Source organism: Melopsittacus undulatus, chromosome 4 (assembly GCF_012275295.1).
Source record: "Melopsittacus undulatus isolate bMelUnd1 chromosome 4, bMelUnd1.mat.Z, whole genome shotgun sequence".
Lineage (NCBI taxonomy): Eukaryota > Metazoa > Chordata > Aves > Psittaciformes > Psittaculidae > Melopsittacus > Melopsittacus undulatus.
Window position 1 is genome coordinate 12,642,742 of NC_047530.1, and position 21,649 is coordinate 12,664,390.

Sequence of the window (21,649 nt, forward strand, 5' to 3'; positions counted from 1 at the left end):
GCGGCGGGGAGCGGCGGCCGCCGCCGCCGGAAGGATGCGGCTGCGGATCTACAAGCGGAAGGTGTTGCTGCTGGCGCTGGCGCTGACGGTGTGCGCGCTGGCGCTGTGGGGAACCGGCGGCGGCGGGCGGAGGCGGCAGCAGCAGCAGCAGCAGCAGCAGCGGGGCGGTACCGGTACCACCGGGGAGCCGCCGCGGGTCAGCGAGCCGCCGCCGCGCCGCCCCGCCGCTAACGCCTCGGCTGCATCGCTGGCACTGCCGCTGCTCACCGAGAACGGGACGCTGAGTTACCGCTCGCTCGTTTACCGGCTGAACTTCGACCAGCCGGTGCGGAACGCCGGGCGCTTCCCTGCGCGGGCCGCCGCGGCGGACGTGGTGCTGGTGGTGCAGGTGCACGATCGAGCCGAGCACCTGCGGTTGCTGCTGGAGTCGCTGCGGCGGGCGGCGGGCGTGGAGAACGTGCTGCTGGTGCTGAGCCACGACCTGTGGGCCGAAGAGCTGAACCAGCTGGCGGCACGCGTGGACTTCTGCCCCGTCCTGCAGATCTTCTTCCCCTTCAGCATCCAGCTCTACCCCCGCGAGTTCCCTGGCCACGACCCCCGCGACTGCCCCCGCGACGTGGGCAAGGCGGCGGCCCTGCGCCTGGGCTGCATCAACGCTGAGTACCCCGACTCCTTCGGGCACTACCGTGAAGCTCGCTTCTCCCAGACCAAGCACCACTGGTGGTGGAAGCTGCACTTCGTCTGGGAGCGGGTACGGGCGCTGCGGGAGCACACTGGGCCAGTCCTCTTCCTGGAAGAGGACCACTACCTAGCACCCGACTTCTACCACGTCCTCAAAAAGCTTTGGGCCCTGCGTGAGCGGGAGTGCCCCGAGTGCCAGATCGTTTCCCTGGGCACCTACAGCCCTATCCGCGGCGGCTTCACTGGCCGAGCCGACAAAGTGGAGATGAAGACATGGAAGTCCACCGAGCACAACATGGGCATGGCCTTCGGCAGAGACACCTACCAGAAGCTCATCGAGTGCACAGATGCCTTCTGCACCTATGATGACTACAACTGGGACTGGACTCTGCAGCACTTGACTGTCTCTTGTCTTCCAAAGTTCTGGAAAGTGCTGGTTCCTGAGATCCCCAGGATTTTTCACACGGGGGACTGTGGCATGCACCACAAGAAATCCTGCAGACCATCCACCCAGAGTGCCAAAATCGACTCTCTCTTGAACAGCAACCAACAGTACCTGTTTCCTGAAACAATGAGTATCAGTAAAAGGTACTCCATGGCTCCCCTTTCCCCTCACGTGAAAAACGGAGGCTGGGGAGATATTAGGGACCACGAACTCTGTAAAAGTTACCGCAGACTTCAGTGAGGATCGTTCTCACAGCCTTTTTTCTTTTTGAGTTGTTCCGTACTGTCTTTTCCAGGCACACACATGTATAAAAAGCATTTATGAGTTGGTTTCTGCTTTAATATGAATAAACATTCTTGTAAAAGGTGTCCCAAAATAGTAATCTTTCATGTTCGACAGGGACATTTTGGAAACAGGTTACCTGCTGCCGCTGGCTGCAGCCCCCACGCACAAATGACTGCTGCGGTGCTTACTGGGAGGAGGAGAAAACTTGTGTTTAGGTGCATCTTTCCTGATGTGTGCAGTGCTCTGTGATGGGGATCTTCCCCCAGCCAGGGCAGAGCTGGGGATGGTGACCCAGCCGGCATTCCTCTGCCGGCAGTACTAGCACCTCCTGCCATCCCCTTGTGCCCGTGTCTGGGTTTGGTTGCAAGGTGTTGATGAATATATGAAGGAAAAACGTAATTGTTTTTACTACAATGTAGATACATATACGATTTTTTTAGTTGTGCTGAAATAAAATTCCATTGTTTTGTAATACCAGAGAAGTTTTTAATTCTCACAAGATGATGTCATCTCGTTGTGTTAGAAAGAACATTGGGATGGAGGGGGGGGGTGTTTTTTCTTTAATGCAGAGGGCTGAGCACCTGCCATCACCCACTCTAGCAGTGTGCATTTCACTTCATTAACTTCTTAATGACACTCACTAATTGAGGCAGAATAGAGGAACAACTGCAGCACAGGATCTCTTGGTTGGCTGAAAAGAAAGTTTGCATTCAGTCAGCTGTGTCAAGCAATTGGCAAAAAAGTAACTGCTGTGTAACCCGAACAATCTGAACCAGAGCTGCCAGTAAGGCACAGGCTTGAGCTGAGCTGCCACTTACACTGAACACTTCCTCACCTGTTTTAAGTCTAATGATACAACTGCTTTCATGACTTCCTGCTTTGATGTGCAACTGGTAACAGTAGCACCTTTTCTGTAGAATAAAGTATATTAGAGAAAGAAAACACTATGCGAAGGTAACAGACATGCAATATTCAGAGAGGTAGGGGTTTGTGGTGAGAGACTGGAAGGGGGAAATAAAAGCTTCATTTCTTTTCATTAGAGAAAATGGAGTTGTTGCTCTTAGGACTCTGGCTACAATGGCCACTTATAAATGGAAGGACATGGAGCAAGGATTTCGTTTTACCACAATTTGTCACCTACTGTAATATGTCAATTTGAGAGAGAGCCAAGTTACGTGAAGTACTCCAAGTAGTGTGTAGATATTTATTTTGACCGCGATAAGATGCTCTTTTTTTGCAGGAGTAATTTAAGTACCACGATGTTGTACCAGCTTTGGCACTTACCCCTTTTTCATAGCTTCACAGAGTCAGGGCTGATGCCAAAAAAGCTGTGCCTGTGCCTCAGCCCCTCAATGACCCCCAAAAGGAACCTCATGACAGGGCTAAGCTTAGCCCAGCAAACCACTTGTCCTCCTTCAGCTGGACAGGAGCCGTGCTGCTGCCCAGGGTAGGGCAGAGGCTCCTGACAGGTGTGGTCTCTGCCAAGCTCAGAAAAGTAAAGCTTATATCATATAACCCCACTGCAAGTAGTTGCATCTAACAGAGAAATGTAAGGGTAAACTCCAGAGCAGCTGTGAAACAAGTCACACTGAACTTTCTTCTAAAGCATGTTTGTGTCCTCTACAACTCAAAAGAACACAGAAGTTATTTCAGAGGTAGTGAGAAAGGGAACTGAAAGTTTATTACTAGATCTGTTCTTTTCTTCAGAGAGGTGAATCAGCAAACAGCACACTGAAGCTCTTGGGGAACAGTTTTTAAAAAGTAATCAGGATAAAAATGCCTTTTACAAATTGTAAATATTTTGTAGCAGATGTACAACAAAAAAGGCTGCTTTTACTGTGCAGCTGAATTTGCTAGCTTGGCAGACTGGAGTAAGTCTGGATGCTATGGATCTAAAGTAACATGCTAGGATGGAATACACAGTATAAATGCTGGTTATTTCTCGGAGACTAGTTAGAACTTCTCTAATTAGGAATTTCAGCTCCTTGCTACAAATCACTGCAAGTCTAATCCTGCAGTTATCACAAAAAGAAAGGTTTGAAAAATTATGAATACTGCTCATTTCTAGGTGGATTAAACACAGCAAGTCCTGAGGGAGCCGGTAAAAGGAGAATATATACAAATACTCCCTGTAATGTAGCAAGAAACTAAGAAAGGTATGTAAACATTAAGATGTATTTTTCTTCCACAAGCTCATATTCATCTTCAACTGCACCTTTCTGGTAAGTAAAACCATTTCGGCCCATACATAAGAAAACTCAGACCTACTAACTTCACAAATTATGAACAATGCAGGTATTCTCTGTCAACATGTAAATGAAACAGTTTGAGTAGGAACCTGTGTTCTACTCTTGGTCCTGAAGTCATAAACCAACCAGTGGAAGTCACAGTAAAGCAGTGAACAACAGAAGGAAATCCTAAAATAATTCAGCTAGTCTAATTCATACAGCAAAGAATTCTGGAAGGCGACCGGGCAGTGTGTTACATGATCCCTGATGATCTGCACACTCCCATCCTGCATGCTCACTTCTCTGAGAAGCGGGGAGACCGCTCTGCTGTCCAAGCTGTGCTGGTCACCCTGCGCTGACCCAGCACGAGCAGCCGCTTCATCCCCTTCGCCTCTCGCCTGCTCCTCCCGCAGAAGGCCTGCTTGTTTATCAGAGCTTGCAGCCACAGCCCTTTCATCTGCAATGGCAGCACTTTCTAAATCTGGTTCCTTTCTCCTAGATTCGTCAGGAATCGCTGAACTGGTGTCAGAAGGTTCATGCTGCAAACAATGGTGTGAACTACAACCTACTTTTCCTATTGTTTCAGCAAAAGATGTGGAAGTTTTGTTAGTTTCTGCAGCACGTTCTCCCTCAACTGTGTCAGCTGCAGTACAGTTTGTTTCTGCCTTTGTTTGGAGGTAGTCACCATTTGTCTTTTCAGCAAGCTCTCCTGAGCTGCTAAGCATTTCTTCTTTTCCATCACATTCAGAATGGACTGTTTCCTGCGGCTGTCAAGAAAACAAATGAATTGGTTTATAGCTGAAACAGACTGGGCACACAAAATTGCTGTAAAGACAGGCTAAGACACTTGTTTCTCCAACATCTACTTCTAGAAAGCCAAGTCATGACCGTGCTGAGGTTTTCCTGGCCCTGTACCGCTCATGGGAATGACTGACAGGGAGGTTGTTTGCCTCCCGAGTGTTTCCTCTGGAATAGGAAATGCTGCTGGGCAGCTGCCAAGTGACCACGGCCTCCATCCCAATTAGCAGCAGGGAAGACTAACCAGTCACCACACCCAGGCTGTTGTCAACAGCTCAGGAGCCAGAAAATCAGGCAAGGGATCTAACCTCTCATTGCAAGAAATGGGCTCTAACCTTGCAATTAGGGAAATTATCACCCTGTCGCATGTACAAGGTATAACTAAAAAGTCTTTCTCAATTGGCCTAAGCAAGTTAATCCAGGAACTGCTGCGGTTAGCCTCAGGAGAGTATGAAGTGTGAGACCTGGTGCTGTCTAAGGAACAGCCAATTTCACCATTAGGTACTGACTGCTTTATCAAAAAAAAAAAAAAAGTCGGTAACTTGTACATCCCCATCAATGGACAGTCAGGATCAGCCAGGAATCTGTCCAGGAGCAGCTGGATTAATGGATTCAAAGACTGAGTCACTTTCTCACACACCCAACCCTTTCTGGCCCCACTCTAGCAAGAAGAGAAAGAAACACTAGTAAGCCATTCTCATCAGTAGATGATTCGCCCACAGGAAGATGTGATAATTTAAGGTAACTTAGCTTCCCTTTCTTAGGTGCCAAAACATAACACATCTGCCCTCCGACAATTTGAATTTTTAATGTACAGTCCATACTAGCTGGACCCACTGTCTTTAGGGTAAATTCCTTGGTCCTCCAGCTCAGTTCCAGAGGTCACATTCTTCATCTGAACTTGCTTTCCAAGAAGCCATCTACACATTAACTATATCTGCAGTCTCCAGTTTATGGACACAGTAGTGATCTGATTGTCCCTGCATATTACCTTTACTTTAAGAAGAGTTTTAAATTTATTTCTGATGCAGTGTCTACCAAGAAATCCTAGCTGATTTGGGGGTTTTATCCCCTTACAAAAACTAATGTTTTATTTTCTTCATATGTCCATCTCCTGTATTGCAAAGGGACATAATTTTAATCCTGTGACAGACTTCAGAAAAAGACTGCCTTGCAGCCTTTACCCAGATGGGGTGATTGAGGCAGAAGGGTAGCCTGAATGAGACCTTAAACATTACAAGTAGTGAATTTGAGACCAATGATTAACATGAATAGTCCCATATTTAATTATCTACACAACAGGAAACCACCAAACTGTTGGACTAGATAAAGATAAGAAAACCCAGTTCTTCTCAGACAAAATCCTCAAGGTTTTCCCTACCTGTGTGACAAGGCAGAGTGAAGCAGTGGCTGTGACTGAGCACCCTCTGTACATCCACTCTGTTTCACACTCCCAGCAGCCAGATTCTCTGCTTCTCCACTTCCTCCTGACCCCAAGTCCCTCTGGGTATGCTCATTTCTGATTACCAGACACGCAGGTGGGATGCTCTAACCATGGGCTCCAGTACACGTGCTCAGACTCTTGGGTACTTGAAGGATGTGGATTATTCACTTCTTCATTTTCATTTTAAGAACATTATGGCTTTTATTCTGATGACATCTGCCATGATTTGTTTGCAGCATGCTGTCATCAGCTCTGACCTGGAAGCACCTGGGGTCCCTCTGAATGAGGGATACTAGGAACTTAGTAATTTATTTTTTTTCTTTTAATACCAATGAGAGATCTAGTGTGTGCATGCCACACTGTATTCCTGCAAGGAGAAAGCACTGTCTTTAGCGACTGTATCACAGTTCTCCATCTTCCAAGTGAAATACAAGAAATTTCAATCCCTTGGTCACATTAAATGGCACAAACGTGAACCTATGCTTCTAAAAGCTGACATTTATACTTGCAAATACACCCCACTCTACGGTCTTCCCTGCTGTATCAAGACAGAACAGGAGCAAAGCTGTTTTGGTCAGACTTGATGTAATCTTGCTGAAGTACATAAATCAGTGAGTGAGCAATATGTACTACTGCTGGAGAGATCCTTACCGTCAACCTGATTTGAATTCTGTCCTCAGTAACATCAAGCACTTCAATTAATGGCTGGCTTTCCAGTGCTGATTGGGAGCAAAAGGAAGGGCACGAAACAGTGCCTAGAAATCCATCAATGTTTTCTTCACTGACAAACCATCTTTCCTAAAGAAAAGAAAGAGTAGGTTGTGTTCTTTTCATACTATACTTTAGCAATATTGGAGCGAGAAACTCGCTCCAGACAAAGGCAGGATACTGATTCACAATACAATTTCACAGCACACTCGTGTCTCATTAGAGAAATTCTAAATCAGACATTCAGAAGTAACAGGTTGAAATTAATTGAGAACCAGTGCTTAGCTCGTTTCAATTTAAAGTATGGATCTGTATCATTACAAGGATAAAAAACATGGTTTTTCTCTCTTTCAGTATGTGACTAATATACAGATTTAGACTCCCTCTGAGAAACTATTTGTACCAACACTGTTCCACTGTCCTCACCTGTCTTAACATCAGGAAGGTTTTTATGGATTTGTTTCAGTGCCTTACTTTAGGAAAACGCAAACACCTCTTTGGACTGTCACCACAGAATCTTTGAACCCTCAGACTTCAAGATCAGGCCTTCTAAAGCAAAAGCTATGAAACATGCATGGCTATATCCATTTCACATCCATCCATGGAGGCTTCTCAGATCTCCATTTTGGCAAGCGTAAACACCAGTTAGAAGAAACAGAGAAGTATCCACAGTTAAAGACAACTGTCAGGGACCTGTTTTGAGGCTGTTATTACACAGTTCGCAAACAATGTGAAAAACGTTGCTGCAGGTTTAAAGATTAAAATCAGTTGCAGCTAATTAAAGGTCCTAAAATATATTCTGGAGGTTCTGTTTCATAAGAACTATAGAGCTTTCCCTGTCCTCATAGTCTTCCTAAATCATCTGCTGTAGGCTGCAGGCAAGGACAGATGTCACAATAAAAACAGTCTAACCCAAAGGAGTGTTATGTTCTGTGAATTACCTTTCCTGTCTAACAATGAACTGTTTAATTGTAAATAGCAAAGGAAAGTTGCAAACCTTCTACTTTAAGTCATACTTTTAAATTTCTCAGTCCAGTTCTACCCTCTTGTCAACTCAATGAAAGTTAAATTCAGTTATCACTGACATCCTGTGGACTAAGAAGCAAGAAGGCAATTCTGCACATTTTTCGCCCCCTGTGGATGTAGCCTTATGCACAGCCAGATGCCACACTGTATCTAGGGTACAAAATTTAACTCTCATCTTGAAAACAACAGATGTATGGGGAAAAAATAAAACAGCATCCTATTTTTTTCACTATTTAAATTAGAAGTCAGAAAATTGTAACATACCTATTGCTGGTTTTCAAAACCAGAGGATGGATTTTTTTTTCTATCCAGAAAAAAATTACAATCCAGGCGAACATCCAACATCTGATGCTGAAATAGTCTGTGGAAAGATTAAACTACAGCAGGGCTGCTCTGACAGTAAACCCTCTAGTAACATACCTACTTCTTGCATTTTTGTACCCAAAGCCTAAAGTACTTATTCCCTCATGTTGCATCTTTTCTTGCCTGCCAGAGAGGGACCATGCCAAGCTTTAGGCTTGTAGAAATATTCTGCAGGATTCAAGAGAAGGTGTCAGAGTAAAGAAAGGCGGCAAGGGAGTACAGACACAAAACTGTGCAGCACAGAAATTCCCACAGGCTCATGAACCAGACCTTGGGCAAGGCCTGGGGCAGCACAGGAGATATATTTCCACTTCTGCCAAGAACCACTTTGCCCACGCCTCACACAGAGAATAGTTCAGCTTTCTGTGGGGTTTCTGGCATGCTGCCGAGTGTGATTGTGGCTCAGCTCATCCTGGTATCCTGCTTTTGCTTGGAAGGAAAGTGCAACAAAGCACCCTCTGCTCCAGCATGACAGCTCTCCTCACCCTGCAAAGAAACTGAAGTCACCTTTAAATGACACCTCCACTCCTTCACACCCCACGTTTTCATTTTAACAGCAAGAACATTTTCCTAAAAGCTGGAGACTCTCAATTTGAGTGAGGATGAAAAAAGAAACTAGTGTTTCTCACTGTTTTCTCCTCCAAAATAACTGCTACAGGATCTCCTCATCTCAACACCCCTTTAAGAAATGGACCTCTGTGGGTTTTGGATCTCAGCAATCTTGCTCGATTCTATGCTTTCTCCCAGACTGCTATGACTGTGAGCAAGTCTCTTTACCTCCATTTTTCTGGTATAAAATGGAAGAAAAAAAATCTTTTTTTTCCCTCTGAACCTGCATTTGCTTTGTCTAGTGAGAGCATAAGCCTTTTGTGAAAGGACTTTTACTGTGCATTTGTGCTCTTAAACTTGGTGCCTGACCATGCTCATGTCCATAAGCAGACTAACAATAAAAAGAAATCACAGGTACAGGAATCAGGAGAGGAGATGCTTGAAAAGCCATCAGGTAATGAAAAGTTTTCTGTTATGTCAAAATATCACAAATCACATCCTTAGATTGTTTTGTCTGAAGCAACTTTAACCACAGGGTCACCTCCTGTGAGATGCTGTAGAGCCGTTGCCTCCAAAGTCATTGCCATGGAGAAACAGCAGCAGAGGCAAAGGGAACACACCGCCAAGGGGCTCAGAACTCAGCATTCCATTAAATGCAGGGATAGTTTAATGGAAGCATTTCTGAAATAGTGGGCAATTGTTTATATGCACCAAAGTGGAGATACAATGAAGAAAACTGTAGGGACCCTTATGAGTGAATGTGAGGTTGACAGCTCCATATATAAACTGCTTCCCTGATCAGGGGTGTGAAGTACCAGCACTGCCAGTGAGCCATGGCTATGAGAGTGACAATAAATATGACTTTGCACTTAGACCACGAACCAAATAAATCTTTCTGAAGGTTTACTCCCTGATTAATACCAAAATAATTTGTTTTCTTCATAGAAAATACTGTTAAAAAAAGAAAATTTAATGTAAGGTCAATTGATCAGTATTTTACACAGGGATGAAAAGTTAACAGCTTGTGACAATGTTCCTATCATTTCGGCTAATTACTAATAAAACAGTCTTACCAGGTTTCATACCAGCTCAACACCATATTCCCAGAGCACTACACTTACATTTCAAGTAAGTATTTAAAATTTTATCACAGCACAACCCAGTGACCTGCCATAAATCATGGTACCTTGCACTGTACACATAAGCCCAAGCAGTGCTGTTTGTTGTCAATATAATGATTATCATTAGCCTGTTCAGTCAGCCAGCAACTGTAATTCAGACTTTGCATTCATGGAAAGTATACGCTAAGGCATTTATATTACTGCAGATGTTATCAAAGCACAGACCTTGAAAAGCATGATTCAGGAATTTATTTTAAAGCCTGTTTGCTCTGGCCTGAAAGAGCAGCAAAGGACAACCATCTGCAGATGATTTCAACGACCTGTAGAATAATTCTTCAGTTTAAACAGTTTATTTTCTGATATTTATGGTACTCTCTTAGCAACTCAGAATTAAATTTGGTTTTCCCTGCACATACTGTCATCTGCTGTTTGGTACACATTCATTTTTCCCTGTGACTAAACTGAGACCAAATTAACATAAATGTTAGCAGGAAAGACTTTGGTTTCTAGAACACTTCATCACTCAAAACCATCGTTGTATCTCACAGCACTGACAACGCACAGCAGCAGCAACACTGGCAGGCACAGCACAAAGCCAGTCCCCCACAGCTGCCCTTCTCAAAGACTTTGTTTGCATTACTTTATCTAAACTTGTAGCCAGTTATCATTCAGAGTTACTTCCCACACAGGCTGCAACAGTTTTAAAAGTGGGACAGATTTCAGGCTGAAATTATTTGCATGTATTCTGTAATGAGAAGCTCATGCCAATAGGAAAAGGGACTTGGATCTATGGATCTCCTGGCCTCTCAGTTCTTAGGGTCCCATTGCAACCAGCTCGAAATGAAAATTGGAAGTTTAAAGTTTTGGTGAATAAAAGTACCTGTCCTGGGGGTGAAAATTTTTATAAGGTATTCATACAGATAAAACAGCTCAAAAGAAGCTTTCATGAGCTTAATCAGTAGGTTAATAATGTTTCCTTACATAGCTGTTTCATGTAAGAATGTTATTCCCACAATGCATCTACTAATTAAAGGCTATTCAGAAATTAGTTTGTTTTATAGCAGAAGCAAACTAATTACATTTCTTGATGTAGTTTGGGAAAGAGATTACTTTGAAAAATATCAAACAATAAATTTGTTCTGTTCTCCTTTTCTGTCCTTCTCTGACCTCCCAAAGCACATGCCAAGATTCCTGAAACACTGAGCACAGAATAAACTGAATCAAAAATAAGCTGTTGTAGGATTAAGCACTACAGTCCTAGTTTCTAACATCATCTTCTAAGAAGTGATCCCTAACTATTGTTAACTCTTTATAGTAGCTTGGGAACTGAAAATTATAACCCTGACTTTCACAGAAAGCATGTAACACAACTCAAAATAGTTTGGAAATAAGGGCAAAGCCTAAATGCAGCAATACAGTTAGTGGGACTGCCTCAGACCACTGAGATCCAGCACCCCTGCTTGGACTGTGAGCATACCACAGCATTCATTCAGCTCTCTAGCACAGAGTTCTCCTTGAAAGGTGGCATAGGCTTAAAATGTTAGTGTGTTTCATACTTCCCAAAACAGCTCTCTCAGTTTCATGCTTGGCTGACTCTCAAACCAAGAATTGCATTTATTCACAAGAGCTCTAATTCTGAAATCACCAAGCAAAAGAACAGCTGCAGCATGGCCCCAGGCAGTGGAAAACATCTAGCCCATGGCCTTTTTCCACATCCTCCCATGTGGGAGCACTAGGAGCAACACCACCCTGCTACCTGCAGCTTCACCTAGATGATTTCTATTTCAGGGAATACGTGGCCTCTCAGCTCCATCATGCCAAGTACATGTCCAATATAGCTGGAAAGACATGATCTGCCTGAGAGCAAAATAACTGACAGCACATACAAGACATATAAATCAGAGGGCTGGAGCACCTCTGCTATGGAGACAGGCTGAGGGAGCTGGGCTTGTTCAGCCTAGGGAAGAGAAGGTTCTGGGGAGACCTTAGAGCAGTTTCCAGTGCCTAAAGGGGCCTACAAGAAAGCTGGAGAGAGCTTTGTACAAGGGCATGGAGTAACAGGACAAGGAAAAATGGCTTTAAACTGGCAGAAGGCAGATTTAGATTAGATATTAGGAAGAAGTTCTTCATTGTGAGTGTGGTGAGGCACTGAGGCTGCCCAGGGAAGCTGTGGCTGCCCAACACCTAGAAGTGTTCAAGGTCAGGTTGGACGCGGCTTGGAGCAATCTGGTCTAGTTGAAGGTGTCACTGCCTGTCACTGCCTGGTCTAGTTGAAGGTGTCACTGGTGGCAGGGGAGTTGGAACTGGACGATCTTTAAAGTCCCTTCCAACCCAAACCATTCTAGGATTCTATGAAATACCATATTCAATGAGATAACAAGAGGATTAATTACAAAGCCTGACAATCTCTCTGCTGTGAATACAACTAAAAATAATACTGTTCCCATGGGGTTTTGTATAAACAGGTCATAGCAGGTGTTTATCTCGCAGGAGCACACCTATTGCCAAAGCAGAACACAGAAGTCCAGGGGCTGGAAAACAACACGTGGCAGTAGGTGTGTGCAGTGAGCAGAGGTCACAGGGAGGGCTTGTTATTTACCTCTGGTTTCTGAAGGAAAAAGCAAGACCTTCAAAAGGATCTCCTTCACAAGGCACCAGTGGTTGTGCCAAGCAGAAAAATCACACCTCTTTTTTTATGCTCAGTAACATGCCCTTCTAAAACATTCACCATGAAGACATCAACATTCACACAGAAGTTAAACAAAGCTTTCATATGGCTATGCGATTCCCTCCTAGATATCTCTGTTAAGCAACCCTTGCAAATGGCTTAACTCATGCTTGGTTCAAAGCATGAACTAATCAGGAATGTTTAGTATAATGTTTTTCACACTGTAAATGTTAAAAAAACATAGAAATGCGTGGTAAAGCAGAGGAAACACTGCTGCCTGCTCTTCTCAGGAGACCCTTGGGGGTTTATGTGAGTTAAATCTTAATATTCTCCGTAACAGAATATGGTCTTTTATTACAAAGGGATGGGACTAGCTGCAGCAATTCTCTCCCCAGAAAGAGGTATCCCAGGAGGGAAGCACTGATCAGGAAAATGAATACACATCTTCTGAACAAACTCATTTCAGGCCACTGAGAAGGGCAGGAAGGGTGTGGATCAGCATGAAAGAGAATTATTTAACTAACCCTTTTCTAATCACAAGAAAATAAGCACACATCACCCAAAAACTGCAGGCAGAATTCATTATCTAGCAAATGTGTTTCACATGTTAGTATAACTGAGCCTCCAAGTCTCAGTAGTTCAGATACACCCATCAGAGAACTGGATTTTATTTCCCTTTAGAACTGAGCATTTAACCCCAGGAGACCAAACATTAAAAGACAGTACTTTAGGAAGGCATGGTTTCCGTAATTGCCCAACTCCAGCTCTGGCATAAACCAGGACATTCTGGAACATGTTGTTCTCAGAAGCCTTGCCTGGCAGGCTCAAAGATTTTATTAATGGTTTTTTAACTCTCAACCATTCTTTTTCATCATTTACTCGCCAGGCTCTGTTGTCTTAAAATGAAGGGGAACTCTCTGCTGCAGGAGTTACCTAGCCTGAGCTCCCAGGATTTAAACAAATAGAAGCAAAATATGTAGAAAATATTAGTGGATGAACCACAATAAGGAGTAACAGCGTGATTCAGGCAGTGAAGAAGCTGGGCAGCTTCCTCATGTCATGAGTCCCTATTGCCCTGGAAAAAACAGGGCAGGCCCTGCAGAAAGATCACTGCTACATGGTTCATGGTACAGCGATTGAGCACAAGGCCAGTGACAAGATAACTTTTAAACCCTGAAATATGTGACCCTTGTCAACAAAGTTCCAAGTAGCAAAATCTTTGTAAGATTTCTGCTGACCATAACAAGTGTTTGGACATTTAGACAAGGAGTGAAACTACTCAAAGAGAAGGAGAAGAAGCTATGGCTTCAACCACTGCTAAGAAGTTGGGGCTAAGAGTCAGCAGAGAGCTGACTATCAATTCTATGGGAAAGCAGTAAAACCAAAGCAATATCAAGACCTATCAAATATAGGACCATTTGTAATGACACAGTTAAAGTCCAGGGAGAACTGTTGCACCTTAAAGTCTTGCTGAAAATAAGCACTTGCTGGGGTGGGAATTCAGACTGCTCAGCATCTGTAGAAACTGAGCTCTAAATAGATCATCTTTCAGCACAGGGATTCAAACATATCTGACTACAAAAGGAAAACCACTCCTTGAAATTGTCTTTCAAGAATGGTGTCCTAAGGACATGATCAATTCATTCTTCTATCACTATCTATCAGACCAATTTCCAACAAGAAAAGAGGCCAATGCGATAATAGGAACACCACAAGCATGCAAGGCAGGGCTGTGCAACTACCAGCACCGTTATCATACATGTCAATCTGGGCAGAGGCACACAGACAATCAAAATCAAGTGATAGGCGCTACAGCACAGCCCAGGGAGGAGGCTGCCAACAAGATGCTTTCTGCTTCTGCAGAGAACACTAATCCTAACATACTTCCCTGGCTCTTTGGCAAGTTAATGGGAGACAATTGCACAAGCAGCCTAACAGGGTACTGTAATAGCCACTCTGGCATGAGCTGTTGCCAAGTTGGGTGGATTTCTGAACTAACCCAGCAATGAATCTGTTCCATGAAACAACACAGAAACCCTTCGTCTCCAACTTCCCAGAATAAAGAAGAGTAGGATTTTCATATCTGTAAAAAAACACAGGCCTCTTCTTTAACCACACGCTACCCTCTGGCAGTGCTACCCTGGTAGAAATGATGACAAACAAGCAGACAGCAGCATAATCACAAGGTGCAGGATAAAATTTCTGCTCACCTAGGCCACCAAAAGCTCCCTGAAGTGATTAAAGAGGGTGCTGTTACTTTGCGTGTTCCTAAAACATTCTGTATGACTGATGCAAATCCTTACACATCTCCATGCAAAAACCCTAGCACTGATTCAAAGAGAAACTCAAAGCAGAAAAGCATCAGAGATGAGAGCACACAAATTGAAGAAATCAACTAAAGTAGAAAAGAAGCTACCAAAAGCAAATAGCTAATGGTCAGAAAACAGCACATAATAGTAGTTCTAATTAAATATTAATTTTTCTCACTTCACTCTGAGTGAATACAGCTATCAGTGCTGGCACAGGCACTTTTGGGAAATAGCACAGTTAAAAAAAGGCAAACAGAGCAAATTATTTCAGATTATTTCAGCTGCTTTAATTTGCAGGCCTGGCATCCAAAAGGACTGCATGCCAGAAAAAATCAATCTTTTTTAGCCTGCTACATGAATGAATGGCTGGGAGGTCCATGACTAATGCCTAATCTTCCCCTCCTACTATTCCACCCAAAACATTCTGTAATATATAATAAATTCAGCACATTCAAAGAGGTGTTTAACTCACAAAATGGTAATATTGACCAAAATCTCATTACTGAATGGCCTTTTAACAACTTTCAATCAAAAGACGTTCCCCCAATCATCGTAAGAAATGCACATACCAAATAGGCTGTGATCAAAGGGTGCAGGAATGTCTATCAATCACAGGGCTAAAGATACTGCAGCAGAATTTCCTGTTCCCAAACTGACTTCTCAGACCCCCACACACAATCACAGAAAGCAACTTCTCTTAAAACCTGCATTTAAATCTGCACACCATAAAACAACCAGGAAATGCACGGGTATGCACCGTGACACATGATGAAAGATATTCTGACTATCTGAAAAGGTGGATAAATTGCCCATATAGTGGATAAATACCTCATGCCTTTTTAACCTATACAAAAACCAGGCAGTAGTTTTCATGGTGGCTAATCTGACGTCACATTGGCACCTAGTACTTGATCATTTCACAGTAGTGCTATTTTGTGGTCTCACTTGCACAGACTTGCAGGCTCCTGCTCTGGTAAAAGCGGAGGAGATGCACGGTAAACAACACAGGTGGTTTACAATGAATTCATAATCATTGACACAAAAATTATCAGCTCCTTCTTCAAAGGAGTTGCTACTACAGAAAACGTATGCAGCCTGGTAAATGGGAAATAAAATGTGGAGATTCAGCTGCATATACACTAATTAGATAAATATCTTTCAGTATCATATGGTACTTTCTAATTGTAGTGATGGAACAATTAAGATACTCCAAGCCACCATCCCAGTGTATATACTTTAAGCTGCCAGTTTTCTGTACTTACACTCCCACAGTATGTGATCAAAACTGCAAAGGACTTTGTCGCTCTAAAATAAAGACAAACTCCAAATCACACAGCTGAAAGGTTACACAAGATTTGTGCAGTCTTAATCTTTGCTCGTGGTAAGATGCTTGAAACTCTGAGTTTACAGAATAATGTAGTTCTCCACAAAACTTGTGTGAGCACTTCTTGACAGTGAGAGTACCACAAGTTGAGCACCCCTTTACTGGGACGCTGCCAGTTTTCAGCAGGCAGTTTGCCACATGCAGCAAATGCACTAATCTCCTCCCACTACAGACAGCATCATTGCCCAACAACCCATAAAATCATAAAACATCTAAATTAGAATCATATTCAGGCTGATAAGAAGAAGGTGAAGAACCAGGACAGCAAATGGCAATCAACAGCAACTGTTGCTGTTTGCTGTACTATTCTGGTTGAATTAAAGGGAGTTCTGTCCCGCACAGAGTGTACAGCCATAGGTACACTCCACTCACACATCTGCATTTCATGACACTGTATACATGTGTGTGTACATCTGATTTATTATAAACATCTCTTTGCTTCATGTGAATAGGCCGCATGAGTGATGTATGTGGCTGTAAAAGCTAACACTAAGGATATAGGGCAGGCCATTTTCAATCATCAGAAGCTCCCTTAGAAAAAAAAAAGCACAGGAGGTTGAAGTCAGTGCTGTCAGCTCTGGGATGTGACCTCTGTACTGTTCATACAAGACTAGCATTAATTAGGTCATTCCACTAACATCCGGTGGCAGCTCTCTGAGGGAAGCACTTCCCCCCACTACCAACTTCTGAACTCAGACCGATAACCTAACGCCTTCCTAAGACATCATTCACAAACAAATCCAAACAACAGAAGTCACATACTGCAGCAAAGCGGTGGCACTCAGGGGAATGTGACATGCCAACCCTGCCATTTTGAAGCCATTACCTGCACAGTGGAGGCTTCAAGGCCGAAGCTGAACTTCTCCCAGAGCCCAGCGCTGCCAGAGGCCTTGGTGAGCACAAAGGCAGCGTTGTGGGCAGACACGTTAACACTGGTCTCAGTGGATGCCAGCTTGTTTTCAGGTGGAAACTGTAAGAACAGGGCATAGGAACCTGTCTCACTGGAGAAGTGGAGGCTGTAGTGGTTCGTGCCCACGTCCTCGCTGAGGCTCTGGGGCTTGATGCAGGGCACATGCACGAGCAGGGTAAGGGAGGTCTCATCCTGCCGACACTGGAAGGGAGGGCACAGGGCAGCCTCAGGGCTGCCGGAGTCCCGAGGAAGTGCCATCTCGCCAGGGATGCCCTCCACGGCCGGCAGGGCCGGGCTCCCGGGAAGGCACAGAGAAGCGTCCTCGCCGAGCCCGCAGGTCACGGCCTGCTCGGGGCTGGAGCACGGAGCAGGGGAAGCGGCGACGGAGCGGGGCGGGAACAGTTCACCGCCCGCGGGTGGGTCGGCGGGTTCCCCGCCGCCGCACGTGCTCTGGACCGTGCCGCTGCTGCCGCCTGGGATAGGAGCTGCACCCCCGCCCGCCTCAGCACCCGGTTCCGCCTTCTCCACCCGCTCGTCGCCCAGCTCTAGCGGCTCCGGTGGGCCGGGCTGCGGTACCACGGGCAAAGTGACCACGAGCTGCCGCTGGGCCTTGTTGAAGGCGGCGCTCCCTCCGCTCTCGTCTACGTCGTAAGGGAGGCGGAGACGAAGGCGGTAGGCGGGACGCTGAGAGTCGAGGCGCAGCTCCCGGCCGCAGATGTTCAGGTCGGCCTGGGCAGCGGAGCGCAGCAGCGGAAGCTCCACCGTCACCACCAGCTCCCGTGGCACCGGGCTGGGCGCCGAGTCGCGGCTATACCGGTAGTCTTGCAGGTCCACGTAGGAGCGGTGGCGGATGCTCCAGCGCGGCGTGGTGGGGCCAGGAGGCCGTGCCGGCGGCGGGGGGCCGGCGGGCGGAGGGGCTGTGGCAGCGGGCGGGAAAGGGAAGGGAGGCAGCGGAGAGTCGCCGTCGTCAGGCGGTGGCGGGGCGCCGCCGGGTAGTGGGGTGCGAATGACGGGCGCCTGCGGGACGCCCTTGTACTTGGTGCCGCGGAGGATGACGGCGTTGGCGCGGTCGAGCTGCACTGAGCAGTGGCGTTCCACAGCATCCAGCGCCGTGTCGCTGAGCAGGCGGCGGAAGCGGGCGTTGCGGGCTGCCAGGCGGAGCGCCGCCGGGTGGAAAACCACGTCGTAGACCAGGCGGCGCTGGCCCCCGCGGCTCAGCTCCTCGCGACCCGGCGCCAGGCTGTAGGGAAGGGCCCAGCGGTGGCCGCCGTGCTCGGGTCGGGCCTGCGGCGCCCCGACGTGCGGGTTGCTGCAGACGTTGAGGTAGCAGCGCCGGGAGCCGGCCTGGCTGGTGCGCAGCACGTATCCCGCCTCGGGGTGGATGAAGCGCACCTCCATGCCGCGCTCCCGCTCCAGGGCCCTCACCTCCTCCTCGTACAGCCGACGCTGCTCCGGGTCGGCCAGCTCCGACGCGTACTCGGCGAATAGCGCCCGGAACTTCTCGTCGCGGAAGGCCCGCTGGAGCCGCTCTACCTCCTCGGCACTGAGCTCCAGCTCCTCCAGCTGCCCTGCGCCCGCCATAGCTGCGGCCCGGCCCGGCCCGGCTTAGCAACTCTAGTTGCTGTGGAGACGCTAAACAAGATGGCGTCTCTGGCCTGGACAGGCTCGTTGCTATGGTGATAGTAAACAAGATGGCACCTCCGGACCCTGCCGGCCGGTTGCCAAGCAACGTGGCGAGCTCTCCCCTAGTGGTCTTCCTCAAGAGTTGATTCCCCTTCCACCCAGAGCCCTCCATCCCAGCCTCACTGAGCCTTTCCCCTCAGTGGCTTCGTGGCGGTTCTCAGCCCTCACCCCTGTCTTCCACAAGGATGTCTCCCATTGCCTCCTCATCCCTCTTCAAGACTCTTGCTCTCCCCATCTCCGAGCTGGTACTGCTTTTTCCTCCTGGCAAATGGTCAGCACATATGCACCAGAAATGACAGTACAGCCTCTCCTGTGGTTTGGTTTAGATCTGCAATTCAGGTCCCACTTCTTGTACCTGCCTTCCATGTACACCCTGATGGTCCCCTCCAAAGCCCATCCCCACTGTCTTCTCTTGTTCCTGCCCCCAGAGCCGCACTCATGTCAATGCCAGCCCAAAGGGAAGGGGTCTGCAAAACAAAACAGCTGGCACTAAGGGTCCCCCATGTCTGTTCCACACATGGTCTGGGCAGTTTGGGTAGCACGAGTCTGCTCTCCTGGTCCCAATACCCAAAACCTGCTGTGCTCAGTTTTGTCAATAAAAGGTCCAGGTTCACATGCCAGCAGGCTGCTCCTCCTTTGTAAGCCAGATCAACTGCTGATGCAGACATTTGTGCTGACAGGCCCTGACACTTTCCCACCTTTCTAATTGCTCCTTCAGCAAGACTTCCTCCTCCTGACCTTCTGCAGAAATTTCAAAGGACCATGTCCTTGGTCCCCTTGCATCTTGCCCTGTCTGCATAACACTGCAAACAGATTATATACTGTCATCAGTAAATAATACCTCACAAATCTTTAGACTTTTCCTGTCCAAAGAAAAATCCTAGTCCACAGTTCAGTATCTCCTATAGGTAACTAGCTCTCAGTTCAACTCAGCATGGTAGAAGACAAAGTTCTCCCTGTCTTTAACTCCTTTTTTGATATATCCTGTTTATACATCCTTTTTGATATACATGCATCTGGTTCCTCCGGTTGCCTTCTTCTGTTTTGCTTTGCTAATTAATCTTCACTGTGGGTCTGCACTTCATCTAAACCAGCACAAGTATCTTTTCGGTAAAAGTCTGTGTACAAAACACACCATTTTTGACCCTGACATTTATTAAGAACAGTCTGTAATACATTGTAAAATCAATCCACCTGAAATGAGTGCTACAGTTGGCTTTACAAAGGCGTGCTCCCTTTTTGCAGTCTCGCAGAAATTCAGAGACCGTGAAGCTTGCTGAAAATACAAAACAAAAAAACAGAATTTAGTGGGGTTTTCTGAAAGATAATTAACAATACTATCCAATTTTTCTGATTTATGAAAGACTTGATAATGTTTTCATCTATTTAACGATCAAAAGCATTTGACATATCTTCTGTATTTTCTATATTCAGTTAAAGGTTCCATGAAGGCCCTTGGGAGGGTTGGGGCTGTTACACACTTCCATTTGACAAAAACACAGTTTCTGCAGCTAAGCAAGAAACAATCAGACAAGGTAAGTTTGAATTTTTCCCACTGGGTTATAACATCGGTATTTCACACAGGCAAATTTTCATCACAGTTTTAAGCCCTCCAGTATTTTTTAATAATTTCTGGCGCTGCAGCTGACCTTTTTTTCCAGTCATTGGAAAACCACAGTTGGAACAAGTAAGTACAGGTTTAAAATATATGAAAGCAAAGCATGAAAGTGGCTTCTGGGCTTGATGATGGTCACAAAATGAACCAAGAATTGTTCCTACAAGCCTTATCTCCAGAAATGTCTGTGTTTCCCAATGGGGACTCAATTACTGAAAGTCATATAGTACAGTCTATCCTTCCTTTTACTTTTGGGTCATGCTTTTCATCATTGTTATTTGACTGCACTTCCTAAATTTATTATTTAGTTCTAGGTATTTAGATTTCTTACACCAAGTGTGAAGCACAAGTCTACGTTAAACTGCTAGAACATTCACTCTCTTTATACAGTTGATGTTCTGTGTTCCTCCTGATAACTAAAATGTCAGCAAATAAGATACTTCCTTTTAAATGAGAAAGTGAACATATTTACCTGTCTTCAACTGTCTTGTTGGAGGGGTAGAATACCTTGAATGAAAATCCACTTCTTGGAAATGAACCCTGAAAGAAAAATGTATATACAAAACTTGCATTAAGTAATCTACTATACAAAGAGTAAGAGATACACTTGAATGTGACTGCACCCCCTTCTTATGTTGGTAAAGCATAAGGAAAACTTACAGGATTTATGCAAACACAGTCAGTGTTGGTGACAGTGAAGGGGTCGTATTTATCTGCTATCACAAGCATGTCTGGCACAGGGTATACCCTCAGGGCATAGTCATAGGCCCAATACACTGGGCTAACGTACAATGGAAGTGGCGTCAGATGTCCCTGTGATAATATGGTCTTTACAAACTGTAAGATAAACATAAATAAGTTAGTTTGAACCATTTTCTACAAGTCAAATTAATTCCTGCACATGCTGATGTGCAGGAATATATTAGGGATATATACATATGCAGGGGATTCTTAATAAAGAAAATTTGAACTTGGAAACGGGTTTTTTGTGTGTCTCTCACTCCCTCCAATTGTTAATGATTTCTAGTGTAAAGCAGCAGCTGTTTTGTTTGTTATGTTCTGGGTTTCTTTTAATACACAAAGTCCTTTCTTAATATTGGTATAGCTGCCAATATTTAAAGATGTCAAAGTGTCATTGATCAGACTCTCCAACAGAGAATCTGCTGACCTATTCCTCCAACCCAGGAAGTACCAACATTGCCGTAACTTTCTTGTCACGTTTTTTTTGGAGGGGAGGAGGGTTGGTTGGTTTGTTTCTCATGGTTTCCCTCACAGTAGTAGTTAACCGTAAGACCCACACTTAGACCACATTTTTTTCCTTGAACTGAGGAAATAATTTGATTCTCAAATGATTTTGATTCTTTCGTCTGTTCTGGGAGTTGCCCAGCTCCAGACACCATCTGCCCCATGAAACTCTCTTTTTCATCTGTCA

At 45.4% G+C, this 21,649-nt stretch overlaps 3 protein-coding genes and 1 long non-coding RNA gene across 5 annotated transcripts in view; 2 read left to right on the forward strand and 2 right to left on the reverse strand.

Annotated features, from left to right (window-relative positions):
• MGAT2 (alpha-1,6-mannosyl-glycoprotein 2-beta-N-acetylglucosaminyltransferase) lies at nucleotides 1-1,883 on the forward strand. The gene has a single exon (XM_031054741.2). It carries the CDS (start codon nucleotides 35-37, stop codon nucleotides 1,364-1,366), a length of 1,332 nt encoding a protein of 443 aa, XP_030910601.2. The 5' UTR covers nucleotides 1-34; the 3' UTR covers nucleotides 1,367-1,883.
• On the reverse strand, nucleotides 1,552-18,507 carry DNAAF2 (dynein axonemal assembly factor 2). The gene is made up of 3 exons (XM_031054730.2): nucleotides 16,836-18,507; nucleotides 6,533-6,679; nucleotides 1,552-4,406 (listed from the first exon to the last, which is right to left on the reverse strand). The coding sequence occupies exons 1-3, from the start codon at nucleotides 18,498-18,500 to the stop codon at nucleotides 3,843-3,845; spliced, it is 2,376 nt and encodes a 791-aa protein (XP_030910590.2). The 5' UTR covers nucleotides 18,501-18,507; the 3' UTR covers nucleotides 1,552-3,842.
• Nucleotides 17,595-21,195, forward strand: LOC115947531 (uncharacterized). 2 transcript variants are annotated; one of them, XR_004081446.2, is made up of 2 exons: nucleotides 17,595-17,747; nucleotides 20,037-21,195. It is a non-coding gene; the product is annotated as an uncharacterized lncRNA (long non-coding RNA). The 2 variants fall into 2 exon arrangements; XR_004081445.2 differs by having other exon boundaries at nucleotides 17,595-17,735.
• The window catches only part of POLE2 (DNA polymerase epsilon 2, accessory subunit), a 20,671-nt gene continuing 18,734 nt past the window's right edge, over nucleotides 19,713-21,649 (reverse strand). The window contains exons 17-19 of the mRNA XM_005140931.4: nucleotides 20,878-21,054; nucleotides 20,690-20,757; nucleotides 19,713-19,878 (exon numbers count right to left, since the gene is read on the reverse strand). Coding sequence (XP_005140988.2) covers nucleotides 19,860-19,878; nucleotides 20,690-20,757; nucleotides 20,878-21,054 — 264 coding nt within the window. The 3' untranslated portion in view covers nucleotides 19,713-19,859. The remainder of the gene's footprint in view (nucleotides 19,879-20,689; nucleotides 20,758-20,877; nucleotides 21,055-21,649) is intronic.